Source organism: Gasterosteus aculeatus, chromosome 14, assembly GCF_964276395.1.
Source record: "Gasterosteus aculeatus chromosome 14, fGasAcu3.hap1.1, whole genome shotgun sequence".
NCBI lineage: Eukaryota > Metazoa > Chordata > Actinopteri > Perciformes > Gasterosteidae > Gasterosteus > Gasterosteus aculeatus.
In genome coordinates this window covers 4,192,029-4,215,635 of record NC_135702.1, presented here as the reverse complement: position 1 = coordinate 4,215,635, position 23,607 = coordinate 4,192,029, and the positions used below count along the sequence as shown (strand labels likewise).

Below are 23,607 nucleotides of genomic sequence, written 5' to 3'. Positions count from 1 at the left end.
TTTAAAGGCTTCAGGCGACAGGTCCCGGAACTTTGAAGTCTCACCTGTGCTGTATCCGCGCCTCCACCTGAACCAGAGGCAGGATGGCTTCCAGCACCTTGCTGGCCGAGCCGGGAAGCATCTCAAGCACCTTCTTCTCCACGACCATTTTGTCCACGATGGTCTTGAAGTAGCGCAGGGCGCTGACCACCTCCTTCTCGTGCTCCTCCAGCCGGCTGACCTTCTACGGGAGAAGGGACGCGAGAACACAGCATTTCACAATCGCACCACACGGCTACTTAAAACATTTCCCAAGCTTTTGAAAACAGTCGACACAGAGTGCTGCATCGGAGAGGGGAGGTCTGGACTGGCTATGCTTCTATTACACCATGGTTTGCTTGCAGCTCATAGATCAGGCAATGTGGAGCCATTTTGGTACCACAGCAACGGGCTGCATCAGCTTCTTCATTCGGTCACAGCACGGCTGCTGGGGAATATAGCCGGCACTACAAAAGCCTTAGGAGGGATGCGGAGGAGTTCATTCAGGAAGTGGCCCAGTTCCATTCATGTCTTTATAGGTTAGGACACCTGCTGCAGCACAGACCGCCACCACAGCGACTGGGAGGCTGTGGGAACCAGCCGGGGAACTCGCGCAGATACACAGACACAATGGAGTAAGGGCGCAGCAAACATTAAACAGGAAACCAATCGCCTTGCAAAAAAAAAAAAGCAAACCGGCGCTGCGGAAAAAAGGTGGGAACGAGATGCATTTCCCACAATACACACACGTAAACTTTCTGCCACCTGAACACACACACACACACACAGACCTTGTTTGCGGGTTTTTCGGCACTCTTGGCGGCTGGCTCCGGCTGCAGCTGCTTGCCCTTCTTGGATGGCGTCCTCTTGATCTTGGGAGAGTGGAACTTGTCCATCAGTTTCATGGTGAAAGAGGACAAGTGGGACCGCTGCGAGTCTACGGACGAGAGGGGGAAACGGAGAGAGCTGAGTGGTCGTCGGAGGTGGAGAGAGTTCACCCGAAAGGCCCGTCACCGGAAATGATACGCGAGTGACCAGCTGAGCAACAACAACATCAACATCAACACGGTGTCTTTGAGGAGAGAAATGTTACCATCATCTCCTCTTTCTGCTCTCAACAAGAAGTCTGCTGGGCAGGCGCGGCCGCAGAGCCTCTCCCAGCAGTCCATTATGTGCACGTATGTGTGCAAACACATGTGAGAGCACGCGAAAAGCGAGACAAGGACAGTGCAGAAGAGCCGGGTTACGATAACATAGAAATGCTTTATGGCACATAATTGAGAGGAGCTTCATAAATGCGAAGCAATTTAGCAGAATTCCACTCGTCCACTGTCGAGGGGGCGGATTGTATCTCGGGAGAGAGACGAGTACCGCAGTCGGTTAATCCTGGGAGAATAGACTGCTCACCCACCGTCTCCCTTCATCTCCACACAAAACGGAATCAGAGGAAAAATGCTAATAACAGCTGTGCGTGTGTGTGTGTGTGTGAGAGAGAGGGAGGGGGGGTTATCAGTGACTAAATTAAACCCCTATCTACTGTAATCTCCCCTCGGCTCGACAACAGCGGGATTCTGACATTCCGCGGCCATCAGCGTAAAAAAAAAACCGCAAAATAGCGAGCGCCAGCGGGGAAACGCCACAGACTGCACCGCCAGCCGGGCGGTGCTTTCATCTCCACCATCGATCCGCACGCGGCACACAGATCTACCCTGCTGCTCTCTCTCTCTCTCTCTCTCCCATAATCCTCATCATCCCTCACTCAGAGCAAAAGACAAAGTTTGCTGAGGCAGCCAAGGACGGCCGCGTGTCTCATTAGAAATGTTGATGAGAACGCTTGCAGCGGAACGTCCTTTTGATGCAAATGCATGTGATGAGGCGGGCGTGACGCCGCCGCCCCCCCCCCCAGCAGGCTACTTTACACTGTCCACAAAAAAAAAGGGAAGAAATCCTATGTTGTACAAAACTAAATCAAAGCCGAGCGGCTCTGCGGGCGTTGGCAAATTACAGATGGTGCATGGCTGATTCAATAAAGTACCGAGTTACTGGACATGGATCGCATTACCCGCGCTGTGTCACCTCTAATCTGCCTCCACTGACCTCATTCCTGACATCCAAACAAGTCAAACGTCTCCCATAAAGCGCCACGGGCAAACGTCCAACAGGCCTAAATGTCAGCTCCGCTGTGTTGTGCAAATACATTTTCAAATATGGTTCATTGTGCTGGTGCCCCATCACGGGAGGTGTAACGGAGACCAACGTGCGTTTGAGTGAATCAGAGTCAGACCAGGGACTTCACACAGTGGGGAACCGCACTGTGGAGCTCGGCCACGCGGGGGTCTGTGCTGCACCGGAGCCTGAATGACAGAGCTGGGCTGACAGTGTGGAGGTTGTTTTGCACCCAGAGGCCACAACACATACCTCTGTTGGTATGTCAGGATACGATCCTGGCACGGCAGAGTGCATATCGGGGCGGCCTCCATCTCAGTTTAGGCTCACATAATCCAATTGGTTTGACCTTGCCCCCCCCCCCTCCTTCCTGGAATAAGTGCGAGCCCACGAGGGCTGCGTGCGAGTACACAGCTGCAGCCGAGCCCAGAGTTGAGAAGCGGTGTGACATCACCGCCATGAGTCACAGCCAGGATCGATAGAGCTGGTCCCTATAACACGCTCGCAGCACCCTCACCCCCCCATCCCCTTTCCCATTATAGTGCACACTGGACCGGCTCCAAATAGGATATGCTCCGTGTCCATATCCCCACCACCTCCCTTCAGTTCTGAGAACAGAAAAGGCCTCCACCCTCCTCAGTTCACTGAAAGTCTGGTTCAGGCAATGGAAATGACATCATCAACAGAAATGAACGCGGTCGAACGAGAGAGAGAGAGAGAGAGAATACAGTGGACTCCTGTCAGAATTACGTACGCCTCTCGTTGCCCCCCCCCGCCTGTCTGCTGCCATACAGTGCTACGAGGCAGTGAGGTCATCGCTCGCCATGTCTGTTACACTGAACGTCGGGGGGCTGATTTTGGTGTATTAGTAATCGGAGAAGTGAGCCCTGAATATTGCCAGAACGGATTATTCAGAACGCTCCTCCCCTGTTGATTCCTGCACATTTCTTCTCCTGCTCCAATCGACTCCTTGGTTGTAAACTGAAAACCGTCCTGAGAGATCCGAACACACACACGAGTGTTTTTGTTGCACTGCGACCTCAGAGGACGGTGTGATGAGTTCATAGTTCTCAGGTTAATAAGGCATGATTAAAGCAATAAAACCTAATAAACACATTTGTTTTATTTGTTTCTATTTTGGCCAAAAAAAATGTTCATGATGCTACGAATCTACAGAACATCAAAAATCAGATTGTTGACAGTAAGATGGTGAGAGATTAAGCAAGTAAGCATCTTTGAGAGATTTAAATTGCTGCAACGCTTTACTGGGCCCTCGGGGACATTTTGAACAAACACTCCCTAACAAAGCCTGGGGGGGGAGGCTCCTCACACAGCGCTGTGCTCCAGTGGGGTCCCCAGGAGCCTGATGGGCCTTCACAATAAGTACACACATTCACACACATTTACGGGTGCGTCACGTCTTTTCTCATCCACTGTGGGGCCCCCATAGACCCCTAAATGTCACGATATGAACGATTCCAGATGAGATGGTTTAACAGACACACACAGACCAGGACACACTAACACACATCAATATGTTGCCAGAGTCAAAACCGTCAACCTGCAAGCCCACTCCAACCAACCGGACTCCCAGGTGACGGAAACCATCCCTGCGGCACGACCGGCGCCCGGCGGCGTACGAGCCGGGCGGGCTGGATTGATCTGCTGCTTGTTCAGTACAGGTGTGATCTACTCAGGACAGCTGGCCCCCCACCTCTAGGAATAGGATGAAAACTGTGGAGGGATACAGGGGAGGCTGTGCGAAAGGTTACACACACAGCTGTCGCCTCCCTCCCAGAGAGGGCTGCTCAATGAAAGCGGGCCGGCCGAAGCACACGAGGCGTTGTTGGGCAAACAGGAGTCAGACGCACGGGCTCTTGCCAGCTGTTGAAGGGGGGGTTGCGGGGGGGCGGTCATCTGATAGAGTGTTTGTTTTAAGAGGAAGTAGGAATTATCCTCTAAATGAAGCGGGGTGAGTTAAAATCGGTTGAACTGACGTCTGGAGAAACAATGAACGTCCGAAAATGAAATCCGCTCCCGACTGAGAGGAGGACATTGTATGTGTAAAACAGAATACTTCACCCCCCCCCCCCCCGATACAGACTGTGTGTTGTTTATAAGCAACCGTGCCTGCAATGACGCCTTCCTCAGCTATAAAATAAAAGGAATGAATTACTGTCTGCTACGACGTGAGACTGAAAAAGGGGCCGTGCCAGGTGTCTTAAGACCTGCCGCGGAGCGAGAGCGCGGAATGCAGAGCCTGAGGCGCGCGAGATGAACATCGGGCAGAAGATGGGGAACAAAACAAGAAATGATTCAACAGGAAATAGGTAAGTGCTTGGTGAATTATTTATCCTGCCCCATTGTAGCGGCCGGCTTCCCGCTGGGTGTGTTCGATGTTCGAGAGGTCTCCTCTTCCATGTCCTCGTCAACAAGTGGCACTATAGTGACGCAGGAAATGAGGGGGGGGGGGGGGGGGGGGGGGGGGCTCACGCACTTATCGTCTATTCCATTTCACTCAACAAAATGAGACGCACAAGAAGGTTTTCAAGCGGCAAAACGGACGCATCTTGATAGCGGATCTCTCCGGGCCGCTCGTGTTACAATGACCTCTGAGGCCCTAAAACCAACATAATGGGCCAATCGGCATCCGCGTGGTCACATTACAATAAAAGAGTTGGGTTGATTGAGATGAATTGCTTCGTGGCAGTAACAGAAAATAGCCCACGCTTATTCATATTAGAACATTAGATTAATTTTCAAAATGAGAAACCCAAATTATCCCACGACACGGTCGATTGTTTGTGATCATTATTTTGTTTATCGTCTGGAAGAGGCTGCAGTCGGCCTGTTGTTTGTTAGAGAAAGACGAGCTCTGCTCCTGATCTCCCGCATCAATGAAAATCCATCTCAGCCAATAATTAACGTTCTGAATAACTCAACGCTCCGGAGCAAATACCGACGCGCTGATGGCGGAGCGCTGCTCGCCGGGTTGCACGGGAACAGACGGGTCTGGCCGACCCAACACAGGCGAGCGACCCGGTGAGGCAGGCCCATGTTAGAGAGCAGCGTGTCCTCTACGAGTGCTCGGTCACACGGTGCGAGAGAGTCACTGAAACGGGAAAGAACCGGTCCCCGAAGCAGCCATCTGCTCTCGGATCAAACCACGGAGGTGACACTGTCGACCAAGAGTCTGGTGACTGAGAAAACATGTGTACCGGGGGTACCATGTGTACTTCCTCACGGTTTTGGATAAAATTTAATTGTCTTCCGACTCCCACTCTCAAAGTACCCTCCCTCGATACCGACACAAAAGAAAAAAAGGTGAACTGAAACTAGAGTCATCTGCGAGGATTAAACACGGCATTAAGACAACAACACGCGGAGGCAATGACGCGGTCCAGCCTGATCTCTGGGGGTGACACACCTTTCATTGCCCTGTCTGGTTATTTGTGTTGTGCCGTGCGGTCGTTGCTCAGGATGAATGGCTGAAGTCAGACGCATCACATCAGACTAGTTTAAAAAAAAAAAAAAAAAAGGAAAAATACAGTTTATGTCATCACAAAAGGCTCACTGAAATAAACCTCCATCTATTTTGGGATGTCCTGTTGTGTGCAGCAAGAAAACGGGGCCTTAAAAGCATTATTTTGCGTCTATATTTTTGCGAGCACACAGTCACAAGGTTATGTGCCCTTGGAGCAGCAGAGCAGAAAAACAGCGTTTGACGCATAACAGCCAGAGGACACAAACATATTGTGTTGCATCCGTAACATAGCTTAAAATAAACCAGGAGATAAGAGGCGACGAGTAGTTCTGTTACCTCTCAGGCCTGATACAGTCTCAATAAACGCAATCAAACAACCTTTACAATCAAACAAAACCAGTCTGTTAAGTGTTTTACCACTTGGTTGTGACATATGGTTTCTATCAGGTTAATAAAATCGGTTGTTGGATACTTTGAGGTCTGTGTGTCGTATCGTTTAGGGGCTTAAAATGGGTTTCATTTTATCCTCGCAAAGATCTGTGAGCAGAGATGACGTCGTCTGTATGTCTCCTCCGTGCCGCCTGTCATCCGACTTTGGTTTTCATTCTTATGGGCCCCATTACTTGTCGGGAGCCCAAAACTAAGAGGTAAACCGAATACACTAGTGGTGGCTCCCCCCCAAGCTACTTTAACATCATTATTCATCCATTCATCGGCTTCACAGCCTTCTGGTGGCCACTCTTTCACGCCCGTCCATTCACATTAGCGTGTGTGTAAGTGCATTTAACAATGTATTAGTGTAGTTTTTGTGTTACAGTCAGACTACAAAGCCTTTTAGCACCCTGCATGACTGTCAGCTGTGAATGATGGTTTGGTCGTTATGAATGTTGAAAATACCCCCCACTCTCTGGCACTTGTTCTGTATGGTTTCTCCACGGGTCCAAGTCTCATTGTGGGCGGCGGGCGAGCTAATGGAGCCAGTTGATGGGAGCACTTGGCGCAGCAGTTCAGTGGGGTTGTACTGAGAGCTTTGGAGGGAGCCCCGAGGTCTAGGTCACTCAATTGTCCTATGTACATCGAACACACACACACACACACACACACAATGCACATTGGCTTACCCGGCAAACCATACAGTAACAGATGAGGAAACAAAGTGAAAGGTTGCAGAGGGGATGAAACATGGCCTGGTTTTCAACCGCATCGACAACAAATAGAAATATGGTCCAAAGCGCAAACCGTGAACCCAAAAAATGACAAAAAAACTGAACGAGGCAGCTGCACAGTGACAAAAGGGTGAGGCAGGCAAACAAAAATGAAAATAAGAAAAGTCCCGAGCCAAACTTGTACCACAGCAATAAGACTATTCATGTTGTAGCCTGGAGTCCCTGTGCGCGGCTGCAGGAAGCAAATACCTCCCTCAATATCTGCAGATAATGCTCATGTTCTCTATAACTAATAGACTAACTTAGTCAGTTTCATTCTAAAATAGTTAACCAAAACAATTAGTATCCTCTTAATTTATCCTCTAAATTCCGCGCATAGCTGCCATTGAGAGATTGCCTCTATACGGCTCTCAACATGGCGCCGGCCGCTATAATAAAGCTCCAAATTTCAAATTCTCCTTTAATTCAAATAATCAAATATTTATTTTTTTCAGACAAAAACATTTGCTAGCTCTATCCATACGCATCCATACAGTGATGATTTGTTTGTTTTTTTGGCCATATTTGGAATCCCTGGCTGCGATGGCTGCATTGAATGAGGCCACAGACAGTGACGTAAAACAGGGTGTCAACGAGAGTGTTGAAAGCGGGAAATCACACCGCACACACCCTCTGGCACACAATCCTGGGTACCCCTCCCGTTCCTTCCCCTCCTTCAGACGGCCACTATTTCCCGTCCCTCGTCTTCCTCGTTGGGAGCCGCTCCCTCTTTTCTGGACCAACTTCACATCGCCGGACTTAGGGCCTCTCTGCACCCCTCCCTCCCTCCTCCCGCCTCCTCTCATTCAACATGGATGATAACACGGTGAAGATCACAAGACAAAAAGCAGCACACTGCGTCTCGCCCCCACCCGGGCGGAACCTCAGACAGCAGTCCGGTCCTTCGGTTGACCTTCTCGACCTTTTTGGAAAGGAATTTGATTTCGTTCGCTTTCCTAACAGAGGTTTTTATTTTATATTTCAACAGAGACAGACAGCCGGCCGGGATCACCTTGGGTGAAACCAATAAACTAAAAGAACCACAAAGTGCTATAAATACCCCGCTTGTCAGTATCTATAACATCAAGCAGCACCAGAGCACTGAGACACTGCGACAGCTAAAAAAAAAAAAAAATTAAAAAAATCCCTCGGATGAAGCTGGAGATCTGAAAAGCACTCGAGATGGGAAACATATCCCACTCCTTTCGCCGTAATACACGAGAGAGGCAGAGGCGTGCTCGTTGGTCAATGGCCCGGAGCAGCGAGGAGTGGTACCACTCCGCCCGCACAAAGGCCATCTTGTCCGTGCAGCCCGCCACTCGTCATCCTCTTGACCCTTTGTGCACGCACATAGTGCACTACGTGCGTGCACAAAGGGTCAAGAGGACGAAGGGTTGGACAAAGGCTGAAGGATGCACGCATCGCACAGTCCAAATAATAATGGAATAATACGCAAGTCCACCACTGAGAATGAGACGCGCACAGACACGTATAATTACAAATTACATAATTATCGTTGGTGTCGCTGTGACGGTGAGAAATAATCAGACACATTAAAAAAATATATATATATATTTTACTAATCATGCACACGACAAAACAATAATGTATCGCTCTGTGCCGTTTCAGTAAGTCCATGCGCAAGGCACCAGATAGGAATATTAAAGTACAGTCCATATTTCACGTTCTTCTTTTGCTAAATGCTCAACGTAGTCATATATTTACGTTAATATCATTATTGTGTACTATAGTGGGCGACATGGATTGAATTCATTCAAGATAAACGCAGAGCAAAAAGTGAGAATGACCAAAGTCTTCAGAGGAAATGCTTTCCGTTTGATCTCCTCAGAACAAAGTTCAGCGATAGCACCAGCACACTCCCTCCACTCAGGGAAAGGATCGTGCCATAAAGCCACCGTGTTTGCACATCATTCATGCTTTATTGCTATTCCAAAAAACACCTTTCATTGAGGTTGCACGAGGAGGAAGTGTGTCAGTAAAAGGTAGACCGAAAAAACAAAATAAACTCAATTAACATTGTGTGCGTCTGCATGAAAGACATCAATCAAGCGATTCCCGGGTGGTTTGTGTACCCAGACGACAACAGCAGCTTGTTAGAGAGCGATGCCGACTCCGGCCTCTCCGTCCCCATTTAGACCGGCATCGGAAACTGGCACCAACAGCGGGACATCCCCTTCATTGGATGCCAGCTCCCTGACCCGTGCCACGCCGCTGGGGTGTCGGAACCATTCCACACACTCAACGCGAGAACGCGCGTTAGACGGAGGCTCGACGTGACAGCGACTTGGAGCCGGGGGAGATGGCGGCACTCGCCCCGCTGTCCAAATAGGCATCAGGTATTAAATAACCAAATGAATGAATCAAAAGTGCGTCGAATGACCACGTCATGCTGCAGTGCATCATGGGAAGAGTTTGGACAACAAATGCATTCCAATAGCAGGCTCGGTTTTCTACGGTGTGGACGTATCCACAAACTGCAGCTCTGACTGGAACACGAATTCGATTAAAATCTCGCAGCAAAACAAGAACTGAAAGAAAACGTTGTCTATGAGATTCAATATTGGTTCTCAGTTTTACTTCCACCAACAATTACTCAGAAAGCGTTCTTTCACACTGGATGTCTGAGCAGTATGTGCGAGGATAAAAAACACTAAAAAAGGGTGTGATGAGTTCAAACAGCTGCATCACAAGATATTCGGCAGTTGGAAATCTGCATAGAGATTTCTATCAGCTGCATATATGAGAATAGAAAATGGGATTCGTTCCCACTTTCTATTCTCATATAAACACCAGACGCATCACTGGCACCCCCCAGTCCAGTTGCAGAGACGGGGCAGGTCAGGGCAGACGGACAACACACACACACACACACACACACACACACACACACACACACACACACACACACACACACACACACACACACACACACACACACACACACACACACACACACACCCGGACTCCTGCTGCCCGCGGGACGGATCTATGGGGCTGAGGGCACCGCAGACCGGGCTTTTCAAAACAAGGTATCACGGCCCGCTGAGCCGTGTCGTTGCACAATGACGGACTGGACTACCTTGGGTTATGGAGCCTCTTTGTGAGCCATCGGGGCGGATTCTGTTCACGTGGCTTGGCAAGGGGAGGCACGAGCTCACTGCGAAACAATAAGCAGCGTGTGGGGGGCCTCCAGCCGGGGTGAAGCGAGGCAGCCAGGTTGGAGGAAGATGCCAACCACTACAGGCCAACCGATGTCTTTTATTTATTTATTTTTGGATAATGTGTAACTGGATTAGTGAAGGGGGGGTGGGGGGGGGGGCGGAAGGATGTGGCCCCGCGGAGCTAGCCGCCTCGGACCGGGTCCACCCAAGACTTCAGCGGAGCAAATGGGCACCTTCTGTAAAGCCACACGACACAAAAAGCACAGCGCGGAATGTCCCCTGCGTTTGGCTCTGCCAGCGGGTCTGTTTTACAGGAGGGCTGAAGCTCAGACAAAGAAGAACACATCCCAAAACGAGCAGCGAAGGCATCTCTCACTCACACACACACACACACACACACACACACACACACACACACACACACACACACACACACACACAGCAGAAAAAGCAGAATAAATATATAGTCTACATGCAATGAAACTGCTGTGAATGAATCCTGTGCTGGGGAATAATTTATAGCAGGAAGTAGAGACCCTTGCTCTGTGTGGCCTCATTTCCATTTAAAAAGAAAAAAACTGACTGTTTTTGTCTCTGTGCCGTTTGTATTGTGGAATAAAAAAAACATAGATCATATGAAAAGCTACATCCAGTTCCTTCATCGCTGCGTTATCATTAAATTTCCCAAAATAAAACGCAATAACTTGTACTCCTCAGATGCTGGATCGACATCAACAGTCCTGTTTATTCAGCGCTTTAAATGGCCGTGTGTCAGCACGGATGAGAAAACAGCCACGTGTGGCGGCCTCGGGATAACAACCGCATGCGTCTTTACCCGAGTCCTCGTCCAGATCCCCCTGCAGAGAGGAGTCCGTGTCCTCCGAGGAGACCTGGCTCCTCCAGCTTATGTTGCCCATCCCAGCGGCGTCCACGCGCGCTGCTACTAGTCCGGCGGCGTCCTTGGCGGTTATACTTTTGGTCCGGCTGGCGTTTTTCCCCCACCAGTCGCTCACCAGCGCTGCAGCCTGTTAGTCACACGCCGACCGACCCACATGACCTCGTCCTCTCCTGAGTCAGACGCGCCGGTCTTCAGTGGAAGCGTCCGCAAATAGTGACGGCCGGCGGAATTGGAAAGTAATGTGCCCCCCCCACCTCGCCAGTGGGTTGTTATGATATGAATTTTGTGAATATGTCTGGAATCACATATTCTCGCACAGGATATTTAAGTCCGGCCCGAGGCGTCACCAGCAGATGCAGCAAAGACTCACAAGGCACGCTCTCCGGCACGAAGGCCAACGCGAGAAATGGAGTGAAGCATCGGCGGTGAGAAGACGAGCCCCCGCCGAGGAAGAAGTCTCAAAGAGCCCCCCCCGTTGGAGCTGAGGGACTCGTACGTCCTTTGATGGAAAGTTGCGTGTGAGGAAAAATATTCACGCCTCACAGACCCGACGCCCTTCGTGGACACACGGTCCCACCGCGCATCGATACCCTCGCACGTATTCCCTCCGTGCAGAGACCCGTTTCCCCATTAGTGCTCTACCTTCCATCTCCGCCCTCTTCCTCTCCCTCCCTGAGCCCTGCTCCATCCCTCTTTGGCTTTCCCAAGCGCTGCACACACTCAACAACAACAACAACAGAGGGGGGGAAAAAAAATACACTAATTACAACACAGCTAAACCTATATGGGCCCAGCGGGGCCTCCCATTCTGCGGGAGAGGGTGGTTGAAATGCTTTCTGCCGTCAAACCTCAAAATTGCAGCATGTCAAAAGCGAGAACCCGAAGCTCGGCCCCGTGAAAACAATGGGATCGCTCATCGGCGACGCGCGCCAACCCAATCACCATGGGAAGACTTTTGAAATCACTGCTGTTTTAGCTCTTGCTCAGAGCTTTGGTGACTGGGGGCACACTGGGTCTCGCTATTCTCCTGTACAGGAAGAAGATATTTTGCTCTGAAGCAATGCATTACGTCAAGTGCTGACTGCAGCGACGCTTGAGAGTCAACGTTGAGTATTACAGCTGAACCCCTTTTTAAAAAAAAAGGCAGATGTACAGATACACCCTCCTCCGCTATGCGAATGTGTGTGTGTGTGTGGGGGGGTCTAAAATAAGGAACTGGTAGATCAGTTCTGCTGCTACTACCATTGAGAAGTCTACAAGCTAATAATAAAACATTGTGCCACTCCCACAACTTTGTTAGCAACGTGACCAAACTATGTGGCCCAATCGGTCGCTGAGGGGGAAAATGCAATCCAATCCAAACAGTCCCAGTTTCACAACGGCAAAGAAAATCACCTGATTCTTTTAGATTAGAAGTGGTGTGTGTCATGAGGGTGTTAGAAGACAAACTCTCAAAACAACACTTGAGGACTCATGTCACTGCTGGAAATCGAACCGTCAACAGCAACACGAGCATCCTACTTCGTGGCAAACAAAGCACATCTCACGGGTTTAGAAGTATGCCCAAATAAAAGGGCCACGCTAACCTTTTTCACCTCGAAGTGGAAGGGGGGACAGCGAAATGAGACTTTGTAGTGTGCAAGATGAACCCAGTGCGCATATCCTGGTGACACGGGACGGTTTTTAAACTGTTGAAAGCTGCAGCGACGCGGTTACATGTCAGAGGGCTTCATGTGGAGGAGGACTTTGTGCACAGGGCACGTTGTCTCAGCACAGCAAAGTCACGACACGTATCAGACGAGCACCTCCGCTGTTCTTTTGTGTTTTTTCCTGAAAAAACTGGATACCGGGTTCATACCACGTCGTGAAGATCACAGTGTTTGCTTTTCCTTAATTCTGTGTCACAGCTGGTTTCTGGGCTGTTGAATTAAGTGACTCACTGCCAACTACAACAGCAACAGCCGATTCATTCCAGGGTGTCTACATCGGCCATTAAAAGCGTTACGTAAAACGAAAAATCATCATTGCAACCTGGATTGTTATTTAACGCACAGCATGTACGAGTACAGTTTAAAACCTCCACACAAACCTCCGCTTGAGTGCCTATATTATAAACAATGAACTCACTCCACAGCTCCAAGAAAAGTACCCTGAGTGAGAGTTTAGCAAATAAAAATGATAAGAAATAACACTTTTCCAGTCTCCCGCGCTCGCTCCATGTTCTCCGAGTAAAGGCACCGGCGAGAAGTTCGGTTGCCTGCTGCACCCCAAACTCTGGATCTGTTTATGGACCACAGTCTGGGGCTGCCTGAGTGATGAGGTCATGCGGGTGCGTGTACAGAAGACTCAGGTTCAGTGTTGAAACAGACACAGGGACCGCCCACCTGATCCTCCAGGGCGATGACATCCTCACTCGGCTGCACACAAGTGGGAGGAAGAGGCTCTGAAACAAGGTAACAGCGTTTACACCCCCCCCCCCCCCCCCCCCGGGGGGAGAGGACGAGTCAGCGACGGTGGGACCACAGTATCCATGGCGACAGAGCTAGTGACTGATGGAAACGCTGGTCGTAGGTCTCTCGCTTCTGGAGCTCGGTGTCCATGTGACATTGATCGTCCTGCGTCTCATGGGAAACGTTTGCGTCGTACAAAGCTCACTATTTAGTCCGTAACCCGCGACAAGATTCATGTGCAGGAATCCCTGATTACAGACTTGAACTTTACTTTATCCAAATCTTTTCTCTTTTAATTTGCTCCTTGAAGCAACGACGGAATTAATCTCCTGCTGTCGAGGTCTAAAACCTAAGCCCACATGGACAACAGCCCCCCCCCCCACACAATCCTCACACACATTCTCCCTCTCTCTGAAGAAAAAGGCTTAACAAAATGACTCTGAAGCTCGGCCCGGCTCACGGCTTCACAGTGCGAGCATGATCCCCCCCCTGGGCCTTATCCCCCCCTTTCCCTTCCCCCCCCCCCCCAGAACAGCGCGTCCTCTGGGTGCATATTTGGGATGGATGGGAATATGCGGAAGAGAGAGGAGAACGCCGGCCGTCACACGCTTCAAACGCAGTGAACCCAGCTCAGGAAGCAGGTCCATGGGGGGGGGGGGGGGGGGGGGGCATGATACACCGGGCTCTTGGTGACTATTATCCCAATATTATGTGCTTTCGATCGACTATTTGGGCCACGATCGACCAAAAAGCTCCATCGACTTCTGGAGCTTCCATTTGGCCGTGACCATATGTAGTCATCGGTCTGCAAGACACGAAAGGAATCGGAAACTTTTACGCCTGTGAGGAATGACCGAGTTAGTGGTGGATGACACTCCCTCCCCGCCTGTTACTGGGAGCTGTGCGTGTGTGTGTGTGTGTGTGCACATTTACTGCAGGACTGTATGTGGAGCAAATCAAGGAGACAGCTGTTGGAGTGGGATGCAAGTGTGTTGCCCGGCGGGTATAAAGTTTCCTTCCAAAAAGGCAGAACCGGGAGCACCCGGTTTCCTCTCGTCTCCATTGCGTCTTCCTCCTTTTTGTTGTCTCTAAAAGCCGCACACAGCATTACTCCTTACGTCCTTAACATTACTCAAGTGGACCCGGCCACAACGTCGCTAGCGTTAGCTCGAGGAGAAGCTAACGCTAAGACCGGGGCTAGCCCCCGCTAGCTAGCAACCGTTACTAACCGGGTTTCTTTTTTCCCCCTTTACGTTCCGTTTTATGTTTTTTTTATGAGCTTAACTGTCAAACGAAGGAGGAGGAATTCCAAACACAGAATTCCCATTTCATATAAAAGAGTCTTAAAAACACAAATACACCCGTGTGAAAAGCTGAGATTTGCCCCTGAATGTAAGCGACGCTTCCAGAATCGAACCGGGTGTATTTGCGGGGAGAGAACGGTTGAAATGCCGGTGAAGTAAGCTGACGTTAACGAACGCCATCACACCCAAACGGCTTTTCTTTTTTTATTTATTTATTTATTTTTACACCAGTCTCGCCCAAATGTCCCGAAGTCACTCCGCTGCCCAGCCAACCGGCCTCCGTTAAGTTAGCCGGATCCAACGTGAGGTCGAACCGGTGCAAGAACAGCCATTTGCTTCCCAAGTGTAGCGAGCACCAGCTAGTTGATCCCGGTTGCCGCTTTTATTTTCCCTGGATAGCCGAGAAAGGGAACCAACCCCACAAAAGGCCCAATCCGAGCCCCGTTTACGCTCAACACTATCGGGTCGGTTTGCGGTTTTAATGGATGCGTCTGGTCCTTCGAGCCCCCCCCCCCCCCCTTTCACCCCGTCCGGCATTTGATCCATCCGCGCCCCGCATGAGGCGTCCCGTTACACGGCAACCCCCGAGGTGGAGCCCGGGGTGGCGGCAGTCGTGCCGGGCGGGACTTACCTTGCTTGCTCTCTATTTTCCCCGACATTTTTCCTCGTAGCCAGCAGCTGTGATCCCACTCGAACAAAAAAAACAAAAACAAAAAACGTTGAGCTACGGACGAGCCTCTCCGTTCGTCTCCGGCCGATTATTCCCTCATTGTCGATGCGCCGTCGTGTCCACGAGATGATTCGGCCCGAGTTAACGCCACATATTCGCCAGGCCACACACACACACGCACGTTTGTACGGGGAGAAATCGGTCTCTGTCCGTCTCCGGGTATTTTTTCCCCACTGGATCCACACACTCGCATGCACACACACAAACACACACAAACACACGCACACGGTAATGTGTTGAACCTGGAGTCTGGGAGAGAGAGCGCTCTCATCCAGCGGAGCAGCGCCCCCCGGCGGGAGGAATGAACCGCCGCCATCTGTCAACAAGGCGGTGGGCGTGTTTCAATCCGAGTGCAATTCGGGGTTGTCGGTGTGCACGTCGAGGGGTTAAGTGGCAGTGCGGTGAGTTTGACGAGAGATTGACGATACGTTTCATAATTATCGTGTGGAAAACTTAATAATGCACGTAATAATTCGCAACTTTATTCCCTCAGCGCTTCCAGAATTCCAGAACAGACTAGGACTGGAATGATGCAAATCAGATGAAAGGAATACAACATTCCGGCGTTGGAATAAGAAAACAAGTATAAAATATTCTAGACATAAATACGTGTGATAGCGTTAATTTTTCTATCTGTCTAAATCAGTGGTTCTCTAACTTTTTCTGTACGGTCTCACTTTGGAGGAAGAAAAATGTTCAGGCCCCAACAAAAATGTAATAAGCTGAAAATCAATTAACACGGACACATCGCAAAGAAGTCAACACAAAGCATTGCTGCTTTAAGTTTTAACTTGATCAGTTAAGTTCAAATCTAAAACTTGAGAATTTCTGACCAACTTTTAAAAATTTTCTTTCTTAGACTTGATTTTGGGATTTTTTTCCAAATGTTTGTTTTTGAAGGCGAACCATTTCTAAATGTTCTTTCCCGAAGTAGATATTTTTTTCTATTAGTTTTGTGAGCCCATGAAGGTTTAAGGCTAACCCAAGTAACAGAGGCACCGTGGAGTCAAACCCGAGCAGTCAGTCTAGGAGGAGACAGTGCGAATCACTACACCACTGTATCTCCTGTAATGATTACGGTTATAGGATTTGTTAAGAATCTATTTTAGAATATATTCAGATTTTTTTTTCAAATCGTGTCTCCTATAGTAAGAACGACTTTTTTGCAAAATATTTTGGCATAGTACGAATTTCAGGACTCGTGTCCTTGAGCAAGACGCTGAAGCCCTGAATTACAAAGGATGGGTAAAATGCAGAGAATAATTTTACCATGTGGGATTATATACAGTTGTGGTCAAAAGTTTACATACTCTTGTAAAGAACATAATGTCATGGCTCTCCTGAGTTTCCAGTTGTTTCTACAAGTCTGATTTTTCTCGGAGAGTGATTGGAACAGATACTGCTTTGTCACAAAAAACATTCATGAAGTTGTTATTTTAGGACTTTATTATGGGTTAATACAAAAAAGTCATCAAATCTGCTGGGTCCAAAATATACATACAGCAGTGATAATATTTGGTTTCATGTCCATTGGCCATTTTTATTTGGCCAGCAAAACAACAGCATAATACTACCAGCACCGTGCTTGACGGTAGGCGGGGTGTTCTTGTGGTTAAAGGCCTCACCTTTTCTTCTCCAAACACATCGCTGTGCATTGTGGCCAAACAGCTCGATTTTTGTTTCGTCTGACCACAGAACTTTCCTCTAGAAGGTCTCATCTTTGTCCATGTGATCAGCAGCAAACTTCAGTCGAGCCTCAAGGTGCCGCTTTTGGAGCAGGAGCTTCCTTCTTGCACGGCAGCCTCTCAGTCCATGGAGATGCAAAACGCGCTTGACTGTGGACACTGACACCGGTGTTCCAGCAGCTTCTGATTCTTGGCAGATCTGCTTTTTGGTGGTTCTCCGTTGACTCTTTACCCTCCTGACCAATTTTTCTTCCTGATCGTGGCAGTGACAAAACAGTGCCATGCACTTTATACTTATTGTTTGCACTGTTGCCCCAGCCCCTCACGCCCCACCCGTAATACCTCCGCGCCCGCCAGGGGGTCGCGCCCCACAGTTTGAGAATATGTTGACAAATGTTGGTGCAAAGGAGGCCCCAGAAAGCAAAATCAAATCTCAAAGTATTTTGATTGCTTCGGTTACTGTTGATTGATAAATACTTGAAAAACGATAGTGGAAAACTGAGGGAAAGCTTGAGAGGCGGTTATATGAGCCAGTTAAGCCGTAGTCCATGACATTGTGCGATTGTTTCTGCCCTCGTCATTGATTTAAGCAGCAGTGACAGAAACGGTTGGCTGTTCAGAGAATGAACTGAAATGAAAATAAAGAACTAAGTTCTCAACGCCATCTTTTCACACAAAATGTCTGCTGACTAAGCAACATTTTCCTGGCAAAGAAAAGTGCTCTGCTGCATCTTCTTTCTGAGAATATTATTTTGGTCCATGCAGTCGTTGTCCTTTGTGGCTGCCCTTCAAAGGTTAGCGTTAGCGTCAAGGCTAGTCTACTTGTTTGCACATGTATTTCTTTGTCAGGTCAGGTCATGCTTTTCACAGACTGAGAATGTGCACAGTACTCTCTGTACATTCTATTCATCCTGACAAATCAACCGAAGATCGGTCAGCAATAAATAATCTCTCATGACCAGATCGGTTCAAAGAGGTGTGAATCCGCCACTTGTTGTCATTGTAACTTATCGACACCTAAAACCGTGTGTTCATTTTTTTGGGGGGTTGCGGATGTTGACATTACAATTACATTACATATTGAAAAAAAAATACCTATCTGGAAATTGATGGTTTATTTTTTAAGTTTAGTTTGACTGCCTTTGAATAGCTGAAAAGGAAGCACAGAGCCCCCTGTTGGACAAACCGAGTCATGCATGAATACATGCAGCTACTGTTTAGTGATTCTCCTGTTCATCGTTCCCCTTCTAGGACTAGTTCTCAGGAGAGGGAAATTAAAGGAGTGAAGCTCAGGAGCAGGTGGAGAACGACTTCTGATTTAACCCCGATCTTAGTAAACTGCTGACTGCCGCTTTGGCCCGTTTAGTGCTGCACATTATCCCGGTGCCATTAAGACGCAACCGTCTAGATTATGTCTCCGGCATATCAGGACGCATACAAGCATGCCCTGTCATCTTTTTATCAATAATTGATCCGACTGAAAGGATCTACTTTCTCTGAGTGATCTGGGTCAGCTTGAAAGCAGAGGCATGCACATATCAAAAATAAAAATCTGCGATAAGGGCTTCATTGTGTTTTGGTAAATACTTCTATCCAGGCTGGTGCAGTTTACCTCAATCATCAACCCGTTTTAATTAGTCATCAAACCAAGGCCCTGGGAGTCAAGGGTTCATATTTGCACAGTCTGTCATTATGTCCGCTCCCTTGTGCTTGAAGAAAACCACACCTATGTAACAAGTGCAAAGTGCTCTCTCTCCATATGTGTGCGTGCACCAGTGAGAAATGTGTGGGCGTGAGTGGTGGAGAGGAAGGAGTGGAAATACCTTCCTTCAGGCTACGATAAAGTCACGCCGGCTTGTCGGGACACGATCCGTCTTTGAGTGTCTTCGCATTCCTCGACAGGCCCACGTTCAGATTGCGCGTGCTGCGGTTTGAATGAGCACATCGGCCGTCTTACTCAAAGGCCTCTTACGCAATTGGGAAAAAAACAAACAATTTTGATTGACATCCAACACCCGTGATGTCCACTCGTGTCATTGGGGTCAGCCGGGTGATCCATTGAAGCTCTTTGCTGCCATCTAGCGTCTGTATTAAAAAGCGCAAAAAGAAACCGCTGCCATTACACTGCGAGCCACAGAGGGATGCTCATGAACCACTCATCGTTCATATGTCCCCGAGCGGGGCCTCATGCACCCTGTGGTAGTTTCCTTTGTTGAAACCTACGGCCAGGGAGAGGCAGTGCTGATGAAATGTAATTTGAGCCCAGTGATTGCTGTTTTTTCTTGATGACATTCACTGAAACAGTGAAGTCGAGCTGAGAGGAGGGATTCTGATCAGTCGAGGCCTCCAAGGAAAGTCAATGAGGAAAACATTGTGGGATTAATAAGTTGTCTTATGCTTCACAACGGCTTCCCGGACTCCTTAGTAACGGTTCTAAATTGACAGAGACGATTTAAAACGAGCCTCGATCAATCAGGCTTAAAGACTCAGGATGGAAATGGGAAGCCTCATACTGGTTCGGACTGGGAAGTTGCACGCTGGGCTCAGAGCCCGGTCTGCAGCGAGCTGGTGTACGGTTCCACGGGTGAGGGCAGAGGAAGGAGAAGGGAGGCTGTTCGGTTGGCCCAGAGTTGTCGGTGGGAGCCGGGGGGGGGGGGGCGTTTGATCTCGTGGCGGCGGTGGGCGTGTGATCCGCAGCTCAAACGCGGTTTAAGGCTCCGTTAACCTTGGCCAGCGGTCAGGCCGCTGCGTCTGCCTCACATCTGAGAGTTGGGAAAAGAGGGATGGGTGAGGGGGGGGGGGGATCTGCGAGGCTTAAACGAATGAATAAGTTTAACCGAGACGGAGGGGAAAATACCTCCACAACACTCGGGGGTCCTCTGTCTCCGCCCCCCTTTTGTAAACATACAATTGAGGGATTTTTGAGGGAAGATGGACTGCCGGAGGTGTCGATACCGCGTTAGACTCAAGCCAGTGGGGATTGAAGATGGCCGTCGAAACGAAGAGGACGAGGCGCCCGAGGTCACGACCTGCTCGATACCGCACGAGAACGGAGCACTCTGTCACTGCCGCGGAGGAGCAACGTGGAGCGGCGTTGACAAGGTCGCGGAAATTAATCGAGGGGGGGGCCGCGGAAAAGCAAACAGAGCTGCACTCTCTTCCCATTAAATACAAAGTGTGCACGCAAACACAAATCTTGAACAAATAAACCACCACATACGCACGAGGAAGGGTTTTTATGGAGGACAGGGCCCACACATGCAATGGGAATTATTCATGTGCCGAGACGGCCATTGTTGTGCTGCTCTTTGCGGCGCTGCAGGGCGGCGGTGGCGCTCGCCTTTCAAGGATGCTCCGTCGTATACCGCCACGACGGCGAAGGTCTCCGGCTCTCGGCCCGCCTTTCAAAAGCCGGGGTCGGCCCGCTCCGCTGTGCCGGTCCCGGCGGTGCTCCAGACTGACATTTAGCTCCAGAGGCCCGGGGGCGAAAGGGGGTCAAAGAGCATGAAACGAGACAGGCCACGAGGGGGGGTGGTGGGTGGGTGGATGGTGGGGGGGGGGGCGGTGGTGCACAGCGAGAACGGGCCGCCTCCCGATCTCGCACCTCCGTCGCCATTAGTCCCGAGAACAAGGAGCGCGGGAGTGCACAGGCCAGCCCTCCTACGATTACCCTCCTTTGGATTATCTTTTCAGCAGTAGGCCTCAGCCTCCTTTCTGCTCACTTGAGAGGACTAAATGTCAGCGTTCATCCGGCCCTTTATTCTGCTCAGCAGGACCGAGGCCTTTAAGGGGTGTTTGAGGCTTCAGTGGCACCTGAATGCTCCCACCCCCACCCACCCCCCTCTTGCGCACATCGCTTTGAACATCATTCTTGTGTAGCTCCTCTTTCCTTCCCTCAGTCTGCCCTCCACGGTTTGTTTTTGGAATGTTTTGTTTCAGTAATATTTTGCTTTGCATTTTTCAAAGCCCACTCTGTGAAATCTGCAATGTGGGTGACCGGCTCTTCGCATCGCGCCGTCTCATGCGTCATGCTGGTCAGCCGCGCTGCTAGATGCCATCAGTGGACATGAAAGCCGGGTGCGTCATCGTCTGTCCACACAAGTCCAGCCCAGTTTTTTGTCTGTATGAACTGGTCTGGTCCGTGGGTGTGACGCTTGAGTCCACGCCAGCTCCCGGCTGAGGGGGTTACAGTACCGCCGGCCTTGCAAGTCCAACAAGCGATCCCCACAAGGGTCGTTTAACAGGATTAGTGATTAAGTCTCTGAGTAATTGGATCAGGATCGTGCTGCACGAAGCTTAAACTTTGACCAAAATAGGGAGAAGAAAGTTTGTGATTAACCTTCCTCTCGTGTTAGCTTTCCGCTACCATCTCTAATGCTAACGGGTCGGTCTTAAATCAGCTGTAAAATACACTAAAAACAATCATCTATCATCCAATTTGTTTCTCATCTCTTGTCAGGCTTCCTTATCCATGAAAATGTTGATTTTAATATTTTTGAGACCACCTCTATACTGAATTGACCTCACAAGGTGCTCTTTGTTTCTTTTTGTTTTTTTGTGCAGGTGTAGTGAATAACAAAGCAAAACGAGGATCCCATAAAGGTCACATGATTAGGAGAGGAGCGGGCGGTCAATGCAGTTATTATTTTAGTTTTGTCTGTAATTATTATAACAGCGTTGAAACCGACCAACACAAAGTGTTAATTTTGTGGGAAAAGTTTTGCTTTATTTTGTTGAAATAGAGTTTCCTGACAAAGTAAAAAAGCCTTGATGCAATAAACAAACGGATGTGGTTATTTTATGCATTTAAAACCTAAAGTTGGTGTTAACAAGAAGTGAAAGAGACAAGCCAACGCGTTGCTTTACCCAAAATGATTACATATTAATCCAACTGACGCACTATTACACATTTAAAATCATGTTGTGCAGTATGGTGCAGAGAGTGTTCTCATTCATAAATACATGAGGTGCTACGGTGGGAAAAGGAAAGCAGGACTTTGTCTTTGGATTTTTCAGGTCTAGCCCAGCCGGTCCCATGCTGAGAACAAAGCTGTGCCCCAATTCCACGCTTCATATCCCGTCTACCCGGGATTCAGTTTGTGGTGCGTTCACACCAGGAACATGACAACACACACATTCACAAAGATGCCGGAGTAAATGCTAAACGTCCGCCTCATTGTTAAGTATCCTGTCGGTGAAGAATCGGATCACAGCTGGAAAGAAAGTGAAATTCTGGATGGAGGTGAAAGGGCTCCATGTATATTAAATACATATTAATCGTGTGGGAAAACATTTTGCTTTCTCTCTTTGTCATGTTCGCAAAATGTAAATTGGCAGCAATGTTTCAACATCATTGTCCGATGGACGTTTGTTAGCGCAGGTTCTGTATGGATGTTAAAAAATCGACGAGTGCGTGAATTCTTTTAACGGCCGAAACACTACAGTGTGAAGTTAAATAAAGAGTGGAGATTGTATTAATACACAAGGTGGAAGTGGGACACTGTTTAAGTCAGGTCCTACTGCTAGCACTGCCACAAAAAAACGCACAATGTGACAGGCCATTACTAATGTAGCACTGCCCTACTTACCTACACACAAACACACACACACACACACACACACACACACACACACACACACACACACACACACACACACAAACACACACTTATTGCTTGCAGTGAGAGACTCGAAGGCAATTTGAACATTTTACTAAACTACTTTGACATAAATTTGTGCACCTCAGAAAATAAGAGGAGTGCCGTCTCCTGACAGGCCGGTACCAACGGGGGCGGGGACAGCAGGGACGGGGACACGGGGGGACGGGGGACGGGTCCTAAACCTGCACACACGCCGCAGCAGGCGGGGGAAAGCCCCGGAACACGTTGCCAGTCCACCACAGAGCTAACACAGATTGACAGATAAACACACACTCTCTCCCGCTCACGTTCCTGTGGGAAATTTACCATCTCTAATCCACCTGATTGTGTGTGTGTGTGTGTGTGTGTGTGTGTGTGTGTGTGTGTGTGAGCTGTGGGGGGAAGCCAGAGTGTCTGGAAGAAACCGGAATGAACAAACAGAACGCACCGAGGATCAAACCTTAAATGGTGTCACAGTCTGTCATCGATTCCTCCCGGTTAAATCAGATTTTCACACGCCCTCTTTTAACCTCGAGCTCAGCCGCGTAATTCTGCACCACTACAGATTACTACACGCCACCCATTAAGGACACGCTGACATGATGTTTACGCGTAATTAGAAATGCTGTCTGGGAGGAGATCACGTACCAAAGGAAGAAGCTAATTGCTTTTATTGGAACGTTGTTTTAATTCGAGTACCTCGTTGATACTTCGGCCTGAGGCTTTCTCTTCTGCAGGTATAGATCCGATCTTCAACTCTGGAGTTGGTGGAGGACAGAACGAAGCTGAAGGAGTAAATATTGATCATACATAAATTGGTCCGACAGAAACGTGACCGCAAATGAG

General features: G+C 49.1%; 1 protein-coding gene across 25 annotated transcripts in view; it reads right to left on the bottom strand.

Moving 5' to 3' along the window:
- rapgef1b (Rap guanine nucleotide exchange factor (GEF) 1b) overlaps positions 1 to 15,755 on the bottom strand; it is a 31,034-nt gene extending 15,279 nt beyond the window's left edge. For 7 of the 25 annotated variants that reach the window (XM_040196984.2, XM_078087967.1, XM_078087969.1 and 4 more), the window contains exons 1-3: positions 15,339 to 15,734; positions 810 to 955; positions 45 to 223 (exon numbers count right to left, since the gene is read on the bottom strand). In XM_040196984.2, coding sequence (XP_040052918.1) covers positions 45 to 223; positions 810 to 955; positions 15,339 to 15,366 — 353 coding nt within the window. In that variant the 5' untranslated portion in view covers positions 15,367 to 15,734. Of the gene's footprint in view, positions 1 to 44; positions 224 to 809; positions 956 to 10,890; positions 11,077 to 15,338 lie in introns of those variants that run through there. The other 18 variants (XM_040196981.2, XM_040196985.2, XM_040196986.2 and 15 more) reach the window with 11 other exon arrangements.
- Between the last annotated feature and the right edge of the window lie 7,852 nt (positions 15,756 to 23,607).